Here is a 21,029-nt window from a genome sequence, read left to right on the forward strand (position 1 = left end):
TGTACCCCAGGATACTGTGGGAGGCGAGGGAAGAGATTGCAGAGCCCCTGGCGATGATCTTTGCGTCGTCAATGGAGACGGGAGAGGTTCCAGAGGATTGGAGGATTGCGGATGTAGTTCCTATTTTTAAGAAAGGGAACAGAGATAGCCCGGGAAATTACCGACCGGTGAGTCTGACCTCAGTGGTTGGTAAGCTGATGGAGAGGCTTCTGAGGGACAAGATTTACGAACATTTGGAGAGGTTTGACATGATCAGGAATAGTCAGCATGGATTTGTCAAGGGCAGGTCGTGCCTTACAAGCCTAGTTGAGTTCTTCGATAATGTGACTGAACACATTGACGAAGGAAGTGCCGTGGACGTAGTGTACATGGACTTCAGCAAGGCGTTTGATAAGGTCCCCCATGCAAGACTTCTTGAGAAGGTGAGAGGGCATGGGATCCAAGGGCCTTTGGCCTTGTGGATCCAGAACTGGCTTGCCTGCAGAAGGCAGAGAGTGGTTGTGGATGGGGCTTTTTCTGAATGGAGGTCAGTCACCAGCGGAGTGCCTCAAGGATCTGTTCTGGGACCCTTGTTGTTTGTCATTTTCATAAATGACCTGGATGAGGAAGTGGAGGGATGGGTAAGTAAGTTCGCTGATGACACGAAGGTCGGTGGTGTTGTGGATGATCTGGAAGGATGGCAAAAGTTGCAGCAGGACATAGATAGGATGCAGGACTGGGCGGAGAAGTGGCAGATGGACTTCAACGCGGATAAATGTGTTGTCGTCCATTTTGGCAGAACCAACGGGATGAACGAGTACACTATTAAGGGCAGAAGTCTGAGTAGTGTTGAGGAGCAGAAGGATCTTGGGGTCCGGGTCCACAGGACTCTTAAATCGGCCTCGCAGGTGGAGGAGGTGGTCAAGAAGGCGTATGGTGTACTGGCCTTCATTAATCGAGGGATTGAGTTTAGGAGTCGGGAGGTAATGCTGGAACTTTATAAGACCCTTGTCAGGCCTCATTTGGAGTATTGTGCGCAGTTCTGGTCGCCTCACTATAGGAAAGATGTAGAAGCTATTGAAAGGGTGCAGAGGAGATTTACAAGGATGTTGCCTGGACTGGGAGGCATGCCTTATGAAGTTAGGTTGAGGGAGCTGGGACTCTTTTCCCTGGAGAGACGAAGGTTGAGAGGCGACCTGATAGAAGTTTACAAAATGTTGAGAGGAATAGATAGGGTGGACTCTCAGAGGCTATTTCCCCGGTTTGAAATGGTCGCTACGAGAGGACACAGATTTAAGGTGCGGGGAGGGAGGTTCAGAAGTGATGTTAGGGGTAAGTTTTTCACTCAGAGGGTGGTGAGTGAATGGAATCGGCTGCCGTCAGTGGTGGTGGAGGCGAACTCGCTGGGGTCTTTTAAAAGACTTCTGGATGAGTATATGGGGTTTAATGAGATTGAGGGTTATAGATAGGTCTGTAGGTTGGTAGGTGATGTGGTCGGCGCAACTTGTGGGCCGAAGGGCCTGTTTGTGCTGTAGTGTTCTATGTTCTATGTTCTATGTTCTATATGTCACTGTGGAATGGGTTCTCTCCTATCTGAATCCTCTGATGTCCCAACATGGGTCCACAATCTCATGAAAGCTTCATGTTGTAAGCCTCAGACTTGAAAGTTTAATCTGTAGATCGTTTAATGGATTGGTAGATTTGATTTCCTTGAGGATACTTTGTCACACACTTCACATCTGAGTGGTTTTGGCAGGGTGAATGTGTTGGTGTCTGCAGAGGTTTGATAACTGCGAGAATGATTTATCACACACCCCACACCTGAAGGGTTTCTCCCCTGTGTGAATCCTCCGATGCTTCAGGAGGATGGAAGATGAGGTGAAAACCATTTCACACACTTTGCACGAGAATAGTTTCTCTCCTGTGTGAACACGTTGATGTACTCGGAGTTTCGATAAACATGGGAACGATTTGTCACATATCTCACAGGTAAATGGTTTTGTCCCTGTGTGAATATGTTTGTGTGCACGGAGGCTCGATGACTGAGAGAATGATTTGTCACACACGTTGCACATGAAGGGTTTCTCCCCTGTGTGAATGCGTTGGTGTCTGCGAAGAATCGATGATTGTGAGAATGATATGTCACACACCTCACATGTAAATGGTTTCTCTCCTGTGTGAATTCTCTGGTGTATCAGGAGACTGGATGATGAGATGAAAGCCATGTCACAAACTTTGCATCTGAAAGGTTTCTCCCCTGTGTGAATCCGCTGGTGCTGCAGCAGAGTAAAGGAGTGGGTGAAAGCCATTTCACACACCTCACACATGAATGGTTTCTTTCCTGTGTGAATGTGCTGGTGTGCACGGAGGGTTGATGACCATGAAAATGTTTTGTCACATACCTCACATATGAATGGCTTCTCCCCTGTGTGAATACGCTGGTGTGCGTGGAGGTTTGATGACTGTGAGAATGATTTGTTGCAGATTTTGCAGGTGAATGGTTTCTCACCAGTGTGAACACGTTGGTGCTTGCGGAGTTCTGATGAGTCTGAGAATGTGGTGTTGCACACTTCACATTTGACTGGTCTTGTCATTGTGTGAATATGTTGGTGTTTGAGGCAAAGTGAGGACTTAAGAGATGATCTGGTGCTCACAAAGCTATTGAATAATGTCTAACCTGTAGGAATTTATCAGAGGTTTGTGAGACTTAATGAATGATTGAAGCTTTCACCACACTTGAAGCCCACTCACACTTCTTCCCTGACCGCTCAGCCAAAGCTGAACCTTCAGAAAGGTTGGTTCTGATGGAAGGTTCCACACCACTGACCAGTTTCAGATCTGATGATATGTCAAAGCTCTCCTGACACGACTGATTTCCAGATGATGATTTCACTGCCCAGCCTTTTATGTGTTGAGCAATCTTGTGAAGGGTCTGGATGTCTTCCCACAGTAGTGCAGTTGTTCCTTGGGTGATGGTCCGGATCTATCTGCAGTGTTTGTCCTCTCTGTATTCTCTGGTGTAGTATGATGTAATCCTTCTGTAAAACAGGAAAGTAAAATAAGATTTCCTCCTACTTTTTCTCCTTCCTTGTGGAAGGGGCTAACTCAGTTTTTCTTTTCACTGACGTTTTCACAGAATGGGCATGCTGGCTAGGCAACATTTTCTACCAATCCTTAATTGGAAAGGTGGTGGTGAGCCACCTTCTTGAGCCACTTCAGACTGTGTGGGGTGGGTAACCCAGTGCTATGGAGAGAAAACATGCGCTCTGGTGCTTCAGCTGTCCCAAGGTCCCTTATTTCCAACAGCCGCAGCCCTTTTAACTTTTCCCCTCACATTATTCAAGTCCCCAGAATTGTGAACCATTATCACAACGTGGTCAAACTGTTTTAAATAGTTCCAAAAAAAACTTCTTGTATCTTGTACTCTGTACATCTATTTATAAAGCCCATTGAAAGCTCAGGTTTTACTGCGACACACTTTATAGCCACAGTTTGTCAGATGTTTCAACAAAACTTGGTCATTCTTATTAAGAAATTAGCTCTTTAAATTGGATCCTATGCTGGAAATACTCAGCAGGATGGCATCTGTGGAGAGAGAAACAGGGTCAATGCTTCAGGTCCATGATCTGCACTTGTTCTGACAAAGACTCACTGACCTCTGTCTCTTGACGTAGACACCACGAAACATGCTGAACATTTCTAAACACCTCCTGTTTCTAATGGATTAAAAATAACCGTTTTACCAGCTCTCCAAAAAGTAATCGGATTTCCTGTGAGCCTCTCATTCCCCGTTAGACAGACCCCCTGAAGATTGGTTTGGAACAACATTAAACATAATTTCAATAAATATTAAGGTACAAAGAAAACAAAAAGAACTTGCTAAGCAGAAACAACCTATACCATATCAATGAGTTGATAATTTAACAAAATGAATCAACAATAAAAATGGCCATTTAAAAACTGCCAAGCAGCAGAACTCACTAAGAAAACATTGCAGAGATTTCAAACTGGCTCTCACAGGAAATGCAATATTTAAGTTGCCTGCATAGATTAAGTTGGACTCTTGAGGAGCTTCAGTACAATTGTGAGACATGTAATATTCACTGCATACATTCAATATGAGTCATATTTCCTGAGGAGTTTCTAAACAATTCCCCTCCCCTCAGTTCAGTGTGGCTGACAAGTCTTAGATGGTGACATTGTCCCATTGCACCTCTGCAGCAGCTGCCCCAAGTTTTATTGCATCCCTCAGCATGATCTCCTGGACTTTGGAATGTGCTAGTTTGCAAAACTCAGTCTTGGACAACTATTTGCACTGGAAGAACAACAAGGGATAGAATATACTTTAGTCAAATTTGCAGATGAAGCTAAAGTAGGTGGGAAAGCAAGTTGTACATAAGAACATAAGAAATAGGAGAACATTAGAAATAGGAGAACATAAGAAATAGGAGCAGGAGTAGGCCATCTAGCCCTTCGAGCCTGCCCCGCCATTCAATAAGATCATGGCTGATCTGTCGTGCCTCAGTTCCACTTTCCCGCATTCTCCCCATAACCCTTAATCCCCTTGCCTATCAAAAACCTATCTACCTGCGTCTTAAATATATTTAGCGAGGCAGCCTCCACCACTTCAACAGGCAGAGAATTCCAGAGATTCACCACCCTTTGAGTGAAGAAGTTAAACTGCTCCCCCCCCCCCCTTATCTTGAGGCTGTGCCCTCTAGTCCTACTGTCCTTTCTGAGCGGGAAGCGCCTCTCCACCTCTATCCTATCTATCCCATTCATCATCTTATATGTCTCAATGAGATCTCCCCTCATTCTTCTAAACTCTAACGAGTACAAGCCTAGTTTATTCAGTTGTAATGAGGAGATCAGAAATTTACACATGGATATGTTAGATGAGTGGGCCAAGAATTGGCCGATGGAATTTACAGTGGATAAGTATAAGGCTATCCACTTTGGTTGGAGGAATAAAACAGCAATTTACTACCTAAATGGAGAGAAATTTCAAAATGCTTTGGTGCAGAGGGATCTGAGTGTCCTTGTGCATGAATCGCAGAAAGTTAGTATTCAGAAGCAGCAGGTAATGAGTGAGGCAAATGGAATTTTGGCATTCACTGTGAATGCAGGGAAGTGCTGCTGCAACCGTACAGGGCATTGGTGAGTACTGCTCACAGTTTTGGTCCCTTTGAGTAAGGATGTAAATGCATTAGGGCTGCTCAGAGAAGGTTCACTGGCTTGATTCCAGGGATTAATGACTTATCTCATGAAGACATGTTGAGCAGTTTAGGCTATACTCACTGGGGTTTAGAAGAGTGAAGGGAGATCTAATTGTGGTATAGAAGACACTAAAGGAGATTGGCAGGGTAGGCATGGAGCAGATGGTTCCCATTGTTGGTTATTCTACGACAAGAGGTCATAATTTTAGGCTAAGGTGTGGCCTAGTAATGAGAGGAATTATTTCACTCAAAGTGTCATGAATTTGTGGAATTCTCTAGCCAAAGTGCAGTGGATGTCAGATTGCAGAAATTTTAGTATAAAATCATGAGGGACAGAGATTAGAATTTCACAGTAACTTCACTGCAGTGTTAATATAAGCCTTATTTGTGATTAATAAATAAACTTTACTTTAGACAGGAAGAAGCTGTTCCTCTTGGTGAAGGGATCAATGACCAGGGGACATAGATTTAAGGTAAGGGGCAAGAAGTTTAGAGGTGCATGAGGCAAAACCTTTTCACCCAAAGGGTGGTTGCAGCCTGGAACTCACTGCCTGAAAGGGTGGTGAAGACAGAGACTCTCAACATTTAAAAAGTATTTACATATACACTTGAGACGCCAAGGCAAACAAGGCTATAGGCCAAGGGCTGGAAAATAGGATTAAAATGCTGAGGTGATTCGTCTTTGTCTGGCACAGACATGATGGGTCGACATGTCTTTTTCTGCGCTGTTGACCTCGATGACTCTACATGAGGAGGAGCTGGATAGGTTTTTAATTAGTAGCTGGATGAAGGATTTTGGGGAGTGGGCAGGAATGTGGAGACGAAGCCAAAATGAGAACAACCATGATCGTACTGAATGGTGGAACAAGCTCGAAGGACTGAATTGTCTACTCCTGCTCCCAGTTTTTATCTTATGTAAGGTTCAGGAAAACCAAAGCAAGTCTTTCACTCATTGATGCTTTGCCAGCAGCAGCTGATGTTTGTCTGTGTGTGTATCCCTGGAAACAGTCCGTAGAGCACAGGATCTTGCATTACAGAACTGTAGGGGATGAAGCTCAACACAAAACCACCTCATCTCTCCCCAGAGCTTCTTGCAAAGGCACTTTCCTCCAGGTTTTCTCCTCACTCTCTCACTCACTCACTCCAGTATTGACAGAGTGCGGACAGCATTAATGGATGAGAAAGGGAATTGTGAAGATGAACTAAATGATGTGGAGATGCCATTGGACTGGGGTAAACACAGTAAGAAGTCTCTCAACACCAGGTTAAAGTCCAACAGGTTTATTTGGTAGCAAAAGCCACTAGCTTTTGGAGCGCTCACTGCTTCTTCGTCAGGTGATTGGGATTTCAGTTCACAAACAGGGCATATAAAGATACAAACTCAATTTACAAAATAATGGTAGGAATGCGAGTCTTGGACAGAGGGTTAAGCACAGGTTAAAGAGATGTGTATTGTCTCCTGCCAGGACACTTAGTGAGATTCTGAAAGCCCACGCAAGTCATGGAGGTTACAGATAGTGTGATATGAACCCAAGATCCTGGTTGACGCCATCCTCCTGTGTGCGGAACTTGGCTATCAGTCTCTGCTCAGTGACTCTGCGTTGTCGTGTGTTGTAAAGGCCGCCTTGGAGAACGCTTACCTGAAGATCAGAGGCTGAATGCCTGTGATCGCTGAAGTGTTCCCCAACAGGAAGAGAACACTCTTGCCTGGTGATTGTCGAGCGGTGTTCATTCATCCTTTGTCGTAGTGTCTACATGGTTTCCCAATCTGCCATGCCTCGGGACATCCTTTCCTGCAGCGTATCAGGTAGACAACGTTGGCCGACTTGCAAGAGTATGTACCATGAATGGTATTCTCATGTGAAACAATGGCATCCGTGTTGATGATCCAGGCAAAAGGAAATCTGGTGAATGGACATGGGCCCCTGCTGACTTATTTCAAAGGCAGGCCGGGTGGGGGGAAGGAGATGGTGAGGGTGAACTAAACATAGAGATTGGGGATTCTCTCTGACTTTGTCTCCAATCAAATCTGAGCAGCTGTAACATCAACCAATCAGAACTGCCTGAACTTAGCAAGGCAAAGGCAATTGGTCAGCCTGACATTTTCCCCCCCCATTCAGCCAATCATTGGCTCCTGTTCAGATCACGAACAGTCATTGGCCAATTATCCTGTCAATAAAGGCAATATCGGATTGGCTGTTTTCAACAAGACTATCATGATTGACTGGCAGCTTGGCCAATGGGCGCAGCCCTCGTGATCAGCACCAACCCTCACCCAGACCCACCTTCTCATATTCAGCAATGACCCATCAACAAAACTCAGCCTGTAAATCAGAAGGGAAATGCTTCCAATAAACACACTCAATATCCAACACACAGCTCCAATCAAACAGCTCAGCACAAAGCACCGAGTAAACAGGTCTCTCAGCTGGATCTTCTCACACAGCATAAGGGGCATTTCCACACCTGATTCCCCACAGGATAGTCAGACTGCCTGAACATTAGTGTGGATATGATGCAATGTAATTATTATAAATTCTGCTCCTTCACTCACCATCTCCTGACTTGGTTTTCAGTCCCTACAGGAAGTGAAGCAGCTGTGAAAGAGGAAGAGGAGAGAATGGGCAGAGTGGGTGGGCTCTCTGATTGACGTCTCTCACAGCCAATCACAATATTTCTGGAGTAACAGGAGTTTCCTGAAGTTTGGGAAACTGACCAGGGAAACGGAGGAGACTTTGAGCAGCAGATCAGGTGGAGATTTAAATTTGTCATTGTCCCATCTGAATAAAACCTCACTTATTGCAGCTGCTGTCTCAGTTCCCCTGGTAAATGGTTGACAGAGATTTCTAGTGTGGGAATAGTGCTCTTCATCCTCAGAGACTTTCAAACGGACAACGTCAATGTGAGATGTGTATGACGGCAAGATCCACAGCATTCAAGGCAGCGAATGCATTGAGTAGTGGGATCAAAACATGCACAGCGGAAAGAATGGGGCAATGGCAGAAGGAAAAGAGCTGAGATTGGGGAAAAGTTTGAGCCAGTACTTGGGGAGCGACACTGAATATTGCAGAATGATTTTAAGTGTGATTCCATGCTCTGGGATTAACACTGTGATTTGGGGAGTGACTGTGACTTGGAAACTGACTCTAGGGGGACCAACTCCGAGAAAAGAGAACAATGGGAACTTGGTGTGAGTGTGGCAATCAGAATGGGAAGGTGGGGGAGATAGGGCAGTGCGGCAGCGGGAGGGCAGTGCGGCAGCGGGAGGGCAGTGCGGCAGCGGGAGGGCAGTGCGGCAGCGGGAGGGCAGTGCGGCAGCGGGAGGGCAGTGCGGCAGCGGGAGGGCAGTGCGGCAGCGGGAGGGCAGTGCGGCAGCGGGAGGGCAGTGCGGCAGCGGGAGGGCAGTGCGGCAGCGGGAGGGCAGTGCGGCAGTGCGGCAGCGGGAGGGCAGTGCGGCAGTGGGGGCGGGGGGGCAGTGCGGCAGTGGGGGCGGGGGGGCAGTGGGGGCGGTGGGGGGGCAGTGGGGGCGGTGGGGGGGCAGTGGGGGTGGGGGGCGGTGGGGAGAGTGGGGGGGGCGGGGGCAGCGGGGGGCGGTGGGGGGCAGTGGGTGGGGGGGCGGCGGCGGGGGGAGCTGAGGTATGGATCTGGTGAGAGCAGAAGTTCTTCTCTAACAAAGTGAACAAACGTCAATCTTTGCTTCTGAAAAATATCTTGAGCTAATACATTACCTTTTTGTCTCCACAGACACTGCCTGACCAGCTGAGTATTTCCAGCATTTATTTTGTTTTGACTCCATTTTTTAAAGCAGAGAGACAGGTCAATAGATTAAAGTTCTGTCTGTAAAAAAGAATGCGGGTTTAGGGTGCAGTAATTTCTGTTTACAAAGTGAATTTGGTTTAGATTGCAAACAGGTTACTGAGAATGAGAACATATTTCAAATAAAGATTCGTCAGGGAACTTCAAAAGTTTTTGCTTTCTACCGGTGTTTCTGCTCCACATGAACTTTGTCCCTATCTTCTTTATCTCACCCTACCAGCAGATCCTTCTATTCCTTTCTCCCTCATCTACTTACCTGACTTCCCATCAAATACATCAAAACTATTTCCACAATATTCCAATCATGATCTTGGGAAAGAAGTTTCTCCTGAATTCCTGATCAGATTTATTTGTAACCATCTAATGCTTCCAGATCCTAGTTTTGGACTCCCCCAAACAGGTGGGAACATCTTTATTTGTTCTCAGGTTCTTTGTTTTATAAACCACCCTCTCCCCAGCTTTCTATTTCTCAGGAAAAGAGCACTATCCTGTTCACTTAATTTTCAATACCATTCTTTCAATGCTTTTCCTGTTCCAGTTCCTTTCTGTCCTTTTCCATTATGTTGATCTGAACTTTGCCCAGTGACCTTAATATGACCTAAATGAGGTTCTAGACATGTTCAACATCACTTTTCTGCTTTACAATTCTTTTCCTCAAAGTGGATCCCAATGTTATTGCTTGATTTTTTTTTGAGTAAAATGCCCTTATTGAGCTGCCTTGTTACTTTTAATGATTGATGAATCTGTAGTTCTGCCCTTGCACAATTTGTAAATATGGCCTTTGGTCCTCCCTAATCTCTCCAATTGAAATAATTTGTCTATATGAAGACAAACTGTTGTTATTTTCAAAACTCCATCAAATCAGCTCACAGTCTACACCTCCCTAAAGTGCACACAGCCAGCTCTTGGAATCCAATGGGACAAAATCCTGTGAATGCTGGGCATCAGACAGAGATTCAGAAAATGCTGGAAATCCTCAGATCAGGGAACATCTGTGGAGAGAGAGCAAATTCCCTGCAGCCTTTGACATGGTAAAAAGTCTGACAACACCAGGTCTTTGACATGGTAAAAAGTCTGACAACACCAAGCCTGACATGCCCAACCCACACTATCCTCCTGCTGCAACTCTTCTATGTTGTCCAGTCAGTGGGACTGTTGTGACTTTATTCTCTTCAGTTGTACACAGAGAATCTCCTGCAATGGTGAATCTTCCCACCGCCATCACTCTGGTTCCTACCAAGGGTCAGTCTCTGCTTTTCAATTCGATTCATCCACTCAGGGTTCGCACTTCCTCACATTCCAACTCCCAAACATGAGAACTAGAAGCAGGAGTAGACCATCTGGCGCCTCGTGCCTGCTCTACCATTCAATAAGATCATGGCTGATCTTTACGTGGACTCAGCTCCACTTACCCAGCCACTCACCATAACCCTTAATTCCTTTACTGTTCAAAAATGTATCTATCCTTGCCTTAAAAACATTCAATTAGGTAGCCTCAACTGCTGCACTGGACAGGGAATTCCACAGATTCACAACTTTTTGTGTGAAGAATTTCCTCCTCAACTCAGTCCTAAATCTGCTTCCCCTTATTTTAAGGCCTTGCCCCCTAGTTCTAGTTTTACCTTCCAGTGGAAACAACTTTCTTGCTTCTATGTTATCTATTCCCTTCACAATCTTATATGTTTCTGTAAGATCTCCCCTCATTCTTCTGAATTCCAATGAATATAGCCCCAGTTTATTCAGTCTGTCTTCATAAGCCAACCCTCTCAACTCCAGAATCAACCTAGTGAATCTCCTCTGTGCCCCCTCCCATGCCATTCTCAAGTAAGGAGACCAAAACTGTACACAGGATTCCAGGTGTGGCCTCACCAGCACCTTGTACAGCCGCAACATGACTTTGCTGTTTATCCCTCTAGCAATGAAGAACAAAATTCCATTTGCCTTCTTAGTTACCTGCTGCACATGCAAACCAACTCCTTGTGATTCTTGCATGAGGACACCCAGGTCCCTCTGCACAGCAGCATGCTGCAATTTTTTACCATTTAAGTAATCATCCATTTTGCTGTTATTCCTACCAAAATGGATGACCTCACATTTATCCAGTAAAAAGTCTGACAACACCAGGTTTTAATCCAACCGATTTGTTTGATAGTAAACGCACAAGCTTTATCAACATTGTACTCCATCTGCCAGACCTTCGCTCACTTACTTAAACTATCTATATCCCTTTGCAGACTTTCAGCATCCTCTGCACACTTTGCTCTACCACCCATCTTGGTGTCATCTGTGAATTTTGACACACTATGCTTGGTCCCCAACTCCAAATCATCTATGTAAATCATAAACAATAGCAGTCCCAACACTGATCCATGAGGCACACCACTTGTCACTGGTCACCAACCGGAAAAACACCCATTTACTGCCCCCCACCCCCCACTCTCTGCTTTCTGTTCGTTAACCAATCCTCTATGCTAATATATTACCCATAACACTGTGCACCTTTATCTTACTTAGCAATCTTTGGTGTGGCACTTTGTCAAATGCCTTCTGAAAATCCAGATACACCACATCCACAGGCTCCTCATTGTCCACTGCACATGTAATGTTCTCAAAGAATTCCACCAAATTAGTCAAACATGACCTTTCCTTCATGAACTCATGCTAAGTCTTACCATTGGGACAGTTTATATCTGGATGTCTTGCTACTTCTTCCTTGATGATAGATTTAAGCATTTTCCCTACTACAGAAGTTAAGCTAACCGGCCTATAGTTACATGCCTTTTATCTACCTCCTTTTTTAAACAGTGGTGTCACGTTTTCTGTTTTCCAACCTGTGGGAACCACCCCAGAGTCCAGTGAATTTTGGTAAATTACCATTAGCGCATTTGCTATTTCTCCCGCAATCTCGTTCAGTACCCTGGGGTGCATTCCATCAGGACCAGGAGACTTGTCTACTTTAGCCCCATTAACTTGTCCAACACTACTACTTTTGTGATAATAATAGTTTCTAGGTTCTCACCTACCATAGCTTTCCTGTCATCAATTCTTGGCATGTCATTTGTGTTTTCCACTGTGAAGATTGACACAAAATACCTGTTCAATGCCTCAGTCATTTTCTCATTTCCAGTTATTACATCCCCTTTCTCATCCTCTAAAGGACCAATGTTTACTTTAGCCACTCTTCTTCATTTTATATATTTGTAGAAACTTTTGCTATTTGTTTTTTATATTCTGAGCTAGTTTACTCTCATAATCCATCTTGCTTTTCTTTATAGCTTTTATTGTGGCTTTCTGCTGACCTTTAAAGATTTTCCAATCCTCTAGTTCCCATTAATCTTTGCCACTTTGTGTGTATTTTCTTTCAATTTGATATTCTCTTTTATTTCCTTAGATATCCATGGCTGATTATCTCTTTTTTGGTGTCAATGATAGTCATGATTTGGAAATGCCAGTGCTAGACTGGGGTAAACACAGTAAGAACTCTCATAACACCAGGTTAAAGCCCAACAGATTTATTTTACTTCTTACTACCTCTTATTCTACAGCCCTTCTTATCATGGTATATGCTTTTGCTGAACATTGTGAAAGATCACTGGGAACCAACTGCTGCTGCACGCGGCAGGACTACAACTCCCATCAGACACCGCAGGCTGCCTCTTCCCTGATTCCATACTGCTGCTCCTCACTGTGCAGGTCTGGGACGTGGAGATACCAGTGTTGGACTGGGGTAAGCACAGTAAGAAGTCTCGCAACACCAGGTTGAAGTTCAACAGGTTTATTTGGCAGCACTAGCTTTTGGAATCTCAGGCTCCTTCATCAGGTAAGTGAGGACTTCTGTTCACAAACAGGTCATATACAGTCACAAACTCAATTTACAAGATAATGGTTCGAATGCAAGTCTTTACAGGTAATCAAGTCTTAAAGGTACAGATAATGAGTGGAGAGAGGGCCAAGCACAAGTTAAAGAGATGTATGTTGTTTCCAGCCAGTTAGTGAGATTTTGCAAGCCCAGGCAAGTTGTGAGGGTTACAGATAGTGTGATATGAACCCAAGATCCTGTTTGAGGCCGTCCTCATATGTGCGGAATTTGGCTATAAGTTTTTGCTCAGCAATTCTGCATTGTCGTATGTCGTGAAGGCTGCCTTGGAGAACGCTTACCCGAAGATCAGAGGCTGAATGCCTGTGACTGCTGAAATGTTCCCTGACTAGAAGGGGACCCTCCTGCCTGGTGATTGTTGAAAGGTGTGCATTAATTCGTTGTCGTAGCATCTGCATGGTCTTCCCAATGTACCATGCCTCGGGACATCCTTTCCTGCAGTGTAGGGAATCATTGGCCAAATCACAAGAGTATGTACCGTGTACCTTGTGGATGGAATTCTCACATGAGATGATGACATCCATGTTGATGATCCGGCACATCTTGCAGAGGTTTTTGTGGCAGGATTGTGTGATGTCATGGTCACTGTTCTCCTGAAGGCTGGGTAGTTTGCTGCAGACAATGGTCTGTTAGAGGTGATACAGTTGTTTAAGGCAAGGTGTGAGGATGGCCTTGGCAAGATGTTCGTCTTCATCGATAACATGTTGAAGAATCCAGAGAAGATGTTGTAGTTCCTCCGCTCTGGGGAAGTACTGGATGACGAAGGGTACTCTGTCCCGTGTTTGTCTTCTGAGGAGGTCAACCTACTCAGAAGACAGACACGTATCACAATGGACAGAGTATCCCTCGTCGTCCAGTACTTCCCCAGAGTGGAGAAACTACAACATCTTCTCTGGAGTCTTCAACATATCATTGATGAAGATGAACATCTCGCCAAGGCCATCCCTTCAATCACTCAAGCAATATTTTCCTTAGTTTCCTGCAGTTCCTGCTCAGTCCGTTTCAGATAAGTTTGGAACAAGGGGAGAAATTTCAAAATCTCCATTGAATTTACATTTACACTGTTGCTAAGTTTGCAAATGATACAAAGATATACGAAGAGGGACAGGCACTATTGAGGAAGCGGCGGCGGGGGGAGGGGGCTGCAGAAGGACTTGGACAGGTTAGGCAAGTAGGCAAAAAAGTGGCAGATGGAATACATAAGAACATAAGAACATAAGAAATAGGAGCAGGAGTAGGCCATCTAGCCCTTCGAGCCTGCCCCGCCATTCAATAAGATCATGGCTGATCTGTCGCTGCTCAGTTCCACTTTCCCGCCCTCTCCCCATAACCCTTAATCCCCTCTCTTATCAAAAACCCATCAACCCGCGTCTTAAAAACATTGAGCGAGGCAGCCTCCACCACTTCAACGGGCAGAGAATTCCAGAGATTCACCACCCTTTGAGTGAAGAAGTTCCTCCTCAACTCCGTTCTAAACCGCCCCCCTTTTATCTTGAGGCTGCGCCCCCTAGTCCTACTGTCTTTTTTGAGTGGGAAGAGTCTCTCCACCTCTATCCTATCCATCCCATTCATCATCTTATACGTCTCAATGAGATCTCCCATCATTCTTCTAAACTCTAACGAGTACAAGCCCAGTTTATTCAGCCTCTCCGCATAGCTCAACCCCCTCAACTCCGGTATCAGCCTAGTAAACCTCCTCTGCACTCCCTCCAAGGCCAAAATATCTTTGCGCAGGTGCGGCGCCCAAATACAATGTGGAAAAGTGTGAGGTTATGCACTTTGGTCGGAGGAATGGAGGCATAGACTTTTCAAAATGAGAAAATCAGAAACACAAAGGGACTTGAGAATCTTGTTCAAGATCCTCTTAATGTTAATGTGCAGGTTCAGTCAGCAGTTAGGAAGGTAAATGCAATGTTAGTATTCATGTATTGTTGCCCTTTCGACAAGATCAGGTATGTACTCTTGAGGTTGTATAAGGCTCAGGTCAGACCCCATTTGAATTATTGTGAGCAGTTTTGGACCCCATATCTAAGGAAAGATGTGTTGGCCTTGGAAAGGATCCAGAGGAGGTTCACAAGAATGATCCCTGGAATGAAGAGCTTGTCATATGAGGAATGGTTGAGAACTCTAGGTCTGTACTCATTGGAGTTTAGAAGGATGAAGGGGGATCTTATTGCAACTTACAGGATACTGCAAGGCTTGGACAGAGTGGACATGGTGAAGATGTTTCCACTAGTAGGAAAAACTAGAACCAGTGGGAACAACGTCAGACTAAAGGGATGATCCTTTAAAACAGAGATGAGGAGGAATTTCTTCATCTAGAGAGTGATGAATCTGTCGAACTCTTTGCCACAAAAGGCTGTGGAGGCCAGATCATTGAGTGTCTTTAAGACAAAGATAAATAGGTTCTTGATTGATAAGGGGATTTCCCTATGGGGACAAGGCTGGAGAATGGGGATGAGAAAAAAATCAGCCGTGATTGAATGGTGGAGCAGACTCTATGGGCCAAGTGGCCTAATTCTGTTCCTATGTTTTATGGTCTTACCCGGAGTGTTTGTCTATGTCGCACATACAACTGAAGTGCGTGACAGGCAAATAAAGAATAATAAGACTTGCATCTAATCCCCTCACAGGGAATAGCAGATTGGTACTCACTGTGGAACAATCACCAACTGAGGAATCAGTCCTCACAGTAAGGAGAGGGAGTTGGAGAAAATCATCTTTCCTTTTCATGTTTTACAATATTGTACCATACTACACTAGATAATAGATAGAAGATAGACATTGCATATAGCTCTTCACCATCACCCAAGAAACAACTGTGGGAAGACTTCATGTTTCTTCACAGCATTGCTCAATACAGAGAAGGTTGGGCAGGGAAACCATCACCTGGAAATTGGTTGGTTCAGGGCAGCTTTGACATATCATCAGATCTGAAACTGGTCAATGGTTTCGAACCTTCCATCAGAAACAAAACTTTCCAAAGGTTCAATTGTGGGTGATCGGTCAGGGTGAGCCTTGGAAGAAGTGTGAGGTGAGCTCCAAGTGTGGTGAGAGCATCAATCATTCATCAAGTCTCATGAACCACTGACTCATTTCTGCAGGTGAGAGGCTGTTTCAGTGTGAGGTGTGTGAGCAGGGCTGCAGAGCTTATAAGATCTCCCAATAGATAAGGTGTTATACCAAAATTAACATTGCTTAATGAAAGAGAAACAATTGAAGTGTCAGGTATGTGACCAACAGAGCGATTGATTGAAAATTCTTCAACACCAATATAGCCGCACTGGGGAGAAGCCATTCAAGTGTGAGGTGTGTGACAAGTAATTCTCGTGGTCATCGTATGTGTGCATACAGAAATGCAGTCACGCTGAGAAGAAACTGTGCAGGTATGAGGTATACAACAAATCATTCTCATGGTCATCGACCCTCCTCAAATACCAATGTGTATACACTGGAGAGAAGCCACTGACCTGCAATTTTTGTGATCAAATTTTTGTAATAGTTGCGATGCCCTGACACACCAACGCATTCACATGGGGAAGAATTCCTTCAGTTGTGGGGTTTGTGAGATGTCTTCCACCCATTCCTTTGATTTCCTGAGACAGCAGATGTTTCACAGTGAGGAGAAACTCTTCACATGTGAAGTGTTTAACACAGATTTCAGACAGTCATCAGAGCTGGTGAAAGAGCAACATATTCACAGGAGGGAGAGATAATTCATGTGTGAGATCTGCAACAAAACATTCTCACAGTCATCTACCCTCCAAGTACACCAGTGTATTCATGCAGGGGAGAAACCATTCACCTGCAAGGTGTGCAACAAATCATTTTCACAATTATCAATCCTGCATGAACACCAATGCACTCACACAAGGGAGAAACCATTCATATGTAGGATGTGTGATAAATCATTTTCTGATTCATCGAACCTCTGCCTGCACCAACGCATTCACAAAGGAGAAACACCGTTCACATGCAAAGTGTGCGATAGGTCATTCTCAAAGTCCTCAACCCTCTGCCGAAACCAACGCATTCATACAAGGGAGAAATCATTCATGTGCAATGTGTGTGACAACTCACTCTCATGTTTATCCTACCTCCGCGCACACCAAAGTATGCATACATTAGAAAAACTTCAAATTGTGTGATAAAGTATTCACAAGGTCATCGTGTCCTGACTCATCAGAGAATCCACACAGGGGAGAAACCCATCAGATGTGAGGTTTGTTCTAAAGCTTTTGCAACATCGACAACCCTCCTGAGACACCAAAGAATTCACACGGGAGAAACCCTTCAGTTGTCAGGTTTGTGATAAAGCTTTTGCAGTATCGACAACCTTTCTGAGGCACCAGAGGATTCACACAGGGGAAAAACCCTTCAAATGTGAAATTTGTGAGAAGGCTTTACTCAATCCTCTGATCTGCTGAGGCATCAGAAGAGTCACAAACAAGCTGCTCGAGTGTGAGGTGTATAACGAGGGCTTTGAATGATCATTGAGCCTTGTGAGTCACTGGCACCTTCACACAGGGGAGTGACTGTTTACATATGAGATGTGCAATAAATCTGTCTCCCGAGCATACAATTTCCACATAAGAGTAACTTATCACCTGTGTGGCTTGCAATAAAAACTTTCAAAATGTCTTTGTTATCCTGAGACAAAGGATTCACACGAGGAAGAAATTCTTCCAAGGTGAAGTGTGTGACAAGGTTTCACAGAGCCAACGCATCTCTTGGTCCGTCTGTGCACTCACATAGGGGAGAAATCCTATTGATGTGAGATCTGTAGTAAAATCTTCATATAGCTTTTAGGCCTTCTAGCATTAAGTAAAGCCACATGGGAGACAAACCTTTCTAGTGTGATGTGTTGATGTGGATATGCCAGCGTTGGACTGAACTTTAAGACTTGAACAGCAGGTTAGGTGTAAAGATTTGCATTCTAATCAGTAATCTGTAAACTGTCTGTGCTTTATATGCTCTGTCTGAGGCCAGAACTCTCCATTCACCTGATGAAGGGGGTAACCTCGAAAGCTAGTGAGTTTAGTATCAAATAAATCGGTTGGACTTAAACCTGGTGTTGTCAGACTTTTTTCTAGTGTGATGTGTGTCAGGATTGTTGCACCTATTCTGCTTCTCTCTCACTAAACACTGACAACATAGAGACTTGGAGCCGGCTAACCTACTTTCTTTAGACTGAGCGTTGTCTGTGTTGTTTTCCCTTCAGTGCTGACAAAGAGTTGTTGTCCTTCCAAAGCACCATGTCAGGAGTGTCCTGTCTCCAACCTCACCCACCATTGTTCTAGGTGTTAGGCATGATAGGTGTGTACAGAAACCAGAGAGTGACCTGAAGTTTCTGGAGGGTGGGAGCTGGGAAGCTGGATAGGAGAGCGTTGGAATGGTCTAGTCCAGTCTAGAAGCAACAAAAGCATGGATGAGGATTTCAGCAGTAGATGTACTAATGCAGTGAGGGGGGCTGTAGGGGAGGGAGTGGGGTTGGGAGGAGCGGTGCTGGAAATGGATGATGGTACAGATGGGGAAGTAGGTGATTTTTATTATGAAATTATTTTTCTATAACTATCAACTTGTTTAATAATCTTTAACACCTCAATTCAATTGCCCATTAATTTTCTACATTTGAGGGAATGTAAGCTCAGTCTGTGCAACCTGTCCTCATAACTTAACCCTTTTAGCCGCAGGGAAATTCTGATGAATCTATACTGCACTCCCTCTAAGGCCAATATATCCTCCTGAGGTGCAGTGCCCAGAACTGAGCACAGTTCTCCAGATAGAATCTAAACAGAGTTCTATACAACTGGAATGTAACTTCCACAAGGACACAGCTGGTTTTGGGGAGGAGAAGTTGTGGGTTATCTTTTCTCTTCAGGATTGTCCTGGGGTATTGAGTAGTTTTGACAGAGGAGAACAGGATTGCTGGTGCTTGATGTGGTGCAATCAAGTCTGGCGATATATGGCTAACCCAGCTGTCTGGCAGATACACTCAAATCTTCTTTCCTTGAGAAGCAGAGAGATTAACTGGGAAGGAAGAGAGTAAATGTGATTTTTGGAATAACGGTATAGAAGATGGATAGGAGAGAGCAATTAAATCAATTAAAGCAATTAAAAGATTTACGACAATAGAAACATTGTGGTGAAAGGAAGGTCAAAGGGCAGAGAATACGGGATGAGGTGTGTGTGTTAGGAAAGTGAGTCAGCTCTCAGGAGCGGATATGGGGGAGATTCAATCCCTGAATCAGTTGATGATGTAAATTATAGACAGCTCCTCTTCAGGTAACGGGTGTTTGACTAATATCATGGGTAATGTTTGTACTCCCCTGTGTGGGGAGGACTACTATCCTGAGGTGAGCGAATGTGAATGAGTCCGTACAGACCCGAATTATTTCTCCCATCATGCCTTGATGTAATAATAAGGTGATATCTTCACTTTTCACTCTTCCAAGATTCATTTCATCTTCTGGGAAAGCATTTTGAATCATTTTCAAATGTTTTCTTATTTTGGTTGATACAAAATTTGATGTAAACTGAACATGGTGTTGTTGTTTGTCTGCTGTTTTGTCAATCTTCTGCGGAGACATATAATGTATAATTTTCTTTAGCTTAACACAAATCATAGATGCACAACAAATGCTGTCCTGGCACGATTCAATCAAATAAAAAAAAGGAAAAACAAAAAGTAAGTCTACCAAAGCTTAGGCTGTGGAAAACAAGAACATGAAAGATGTTAGAAAAAGCACCCAGAAGTCGTAATAGGTCAACCCTATTGGAACAGGCTCATCTCTAAGGAATATAAGGCAAGAGGGGCTTACAATGATAGACAGGAAGGCCCTCGCCGGGTTTATATTACAAAGGCATGAGATTTGGTGTTGGGAAATTCCTGAAGTCGACATTGTGCCTGCTTACAGACTAGGAGATGACGTTTTCCCACTATTTCCTTCAGGCTAACTTGTGGACACGAGAGTTTTTCATGTACTTTAATGTATGGTCTTTGTTATCAATCTTTTTAAATGGGGACAATAAGTTTTGACACAGGAGGGAATATGGCAGACTGATTACACGTCCATACTCTGAATAATATCTTAAAGTTTTGTCCAATTTGCCTGTGTGTGGAAGTATGTCAACGCGGCTGCGTGTGCATCCTTGAAGCTGCAAACATGCAGGAAAAATGTTGCCACGCTGTTCCAGAGGCAACAATTTATATTAGTCATCAAGCATTCGGCTTAGATAGCATAGATGCAGTTTTCAACTGACCTGCAACGGGACATGGATGCAAAAGCCATTTCAATTCAAGGTGGATTTTGCTCAAGTAGTTATTTAACACCTTTTAAGTCTATTATCTCTGGTAGAACGATACAAATAGATCAGTTTATTTTATTCATTCATGAGCCATGGGCATTGCTGGCTGACATTCAAGCACATGATCATCATAAGAAAACTAAATTTGATTAACATCTATAGTTAGACAAAGGAGAACCAGTGGGTATTATCAACTTGGATTTCCAAAAGGCCTTTGACAACATGCACACGTAAGAGCCTGTGGTTTTAGAGGCAACGCGCTAACATGTTTAGAAGATTGGCTGCCTGGCAGAAGGCAGAGAGTAGGGATAAGGGAGTCCTTTTCAAGATGGCATCTGGTGACTACTGGTGTTCCGCAAGAGTCAGTGTTGGGAACCACAGCTTTACACTCTTCACACCAGTGACCTAGATGAATGTACTGAGGGCAATGTGGCTAAGTTTGCAGATGATACAAAGATAGGTAGATGAACAGGTATGACTAAAGAGGCAGGGTGGCTGCTGAAGAACTTGGACAGTTTAGGAGAGTGGGCAAAAATGGGGCAGATGCAACACAACATGGAAAACTGTGATGTTATGCACTTCGGTAGGAAGCATAAAAGCAGAGACTTTTTCTAAATGGGGAGTGAATTCGGAAATTGGAAGCACAAAAGGAGTCTTAGTTCAGAACACTCTTAAGGTTAGCTTGCAAGTTGATTTGGTAGTTAGGAAGGCAAATGCAGTGTTAGCATTCATTTCGAGAGGACTGGAATGCAACAGCGGGAATGTACTGCTGGTGCTTTGTAAGGCTTTGGCAAGACAACATTGAGAATATTGTGAGTAGTTATGGACCCTTT

The 21,029-nt window shown here is 44.2% G+C and overlaps 2 protein-coding genes across 2 annotated transcripts in view; both read right to left on the bottom strand.

Annotated features, from left to right (window-relative positions):
* LOC145348018 (uncharacterized) overlaps positions 1–21,029 on the bottom strand; it is a 649,120-nt gene that overhangs the window by 542,750 nt on the left and 85,341 nt on the right. The gene's annotated exons all lie outside the window — the stretch shown is intronic.
* On the bottom strand, positions 1,548–7,093 carry LOC145348474 (uncharacterized). The gene is made up of 2 exons (XM_080196659.1): positions 6,836–7,093; positions 1,548–3,017 (listed from the first exon to the last, which is right to left on the bottom strand). Exon 2 carries the CDS (start codon positions 2,571–2,573, stop codon positions 1,713–1,715), a length of 861 nt encoding a protein of 286 aa, XP_080052785.1. The 5' UTR covers positions 2,574–3,017; positions 6,836–7,093; the 3' UTR covers positions 1,548–1,712.

Source organism: Carcharhinus amblyrhynchos, chromosome 9 (genome assembly GCF_965287045.1).
Source record: "Carcharhinus amblyrhynchos chromosome 9, sCarAmb.v2.hapA, whole genome shotgun sequence".
Classification (NCBI taxonomy): domain Eukaryota; kingdom Metazoa; phylum Chordata; class Chondrichthyes; order Carcharhiniformes; family Carcharhinidae; genus Carcharhinus; species Carcharhinus amblyrhynchos.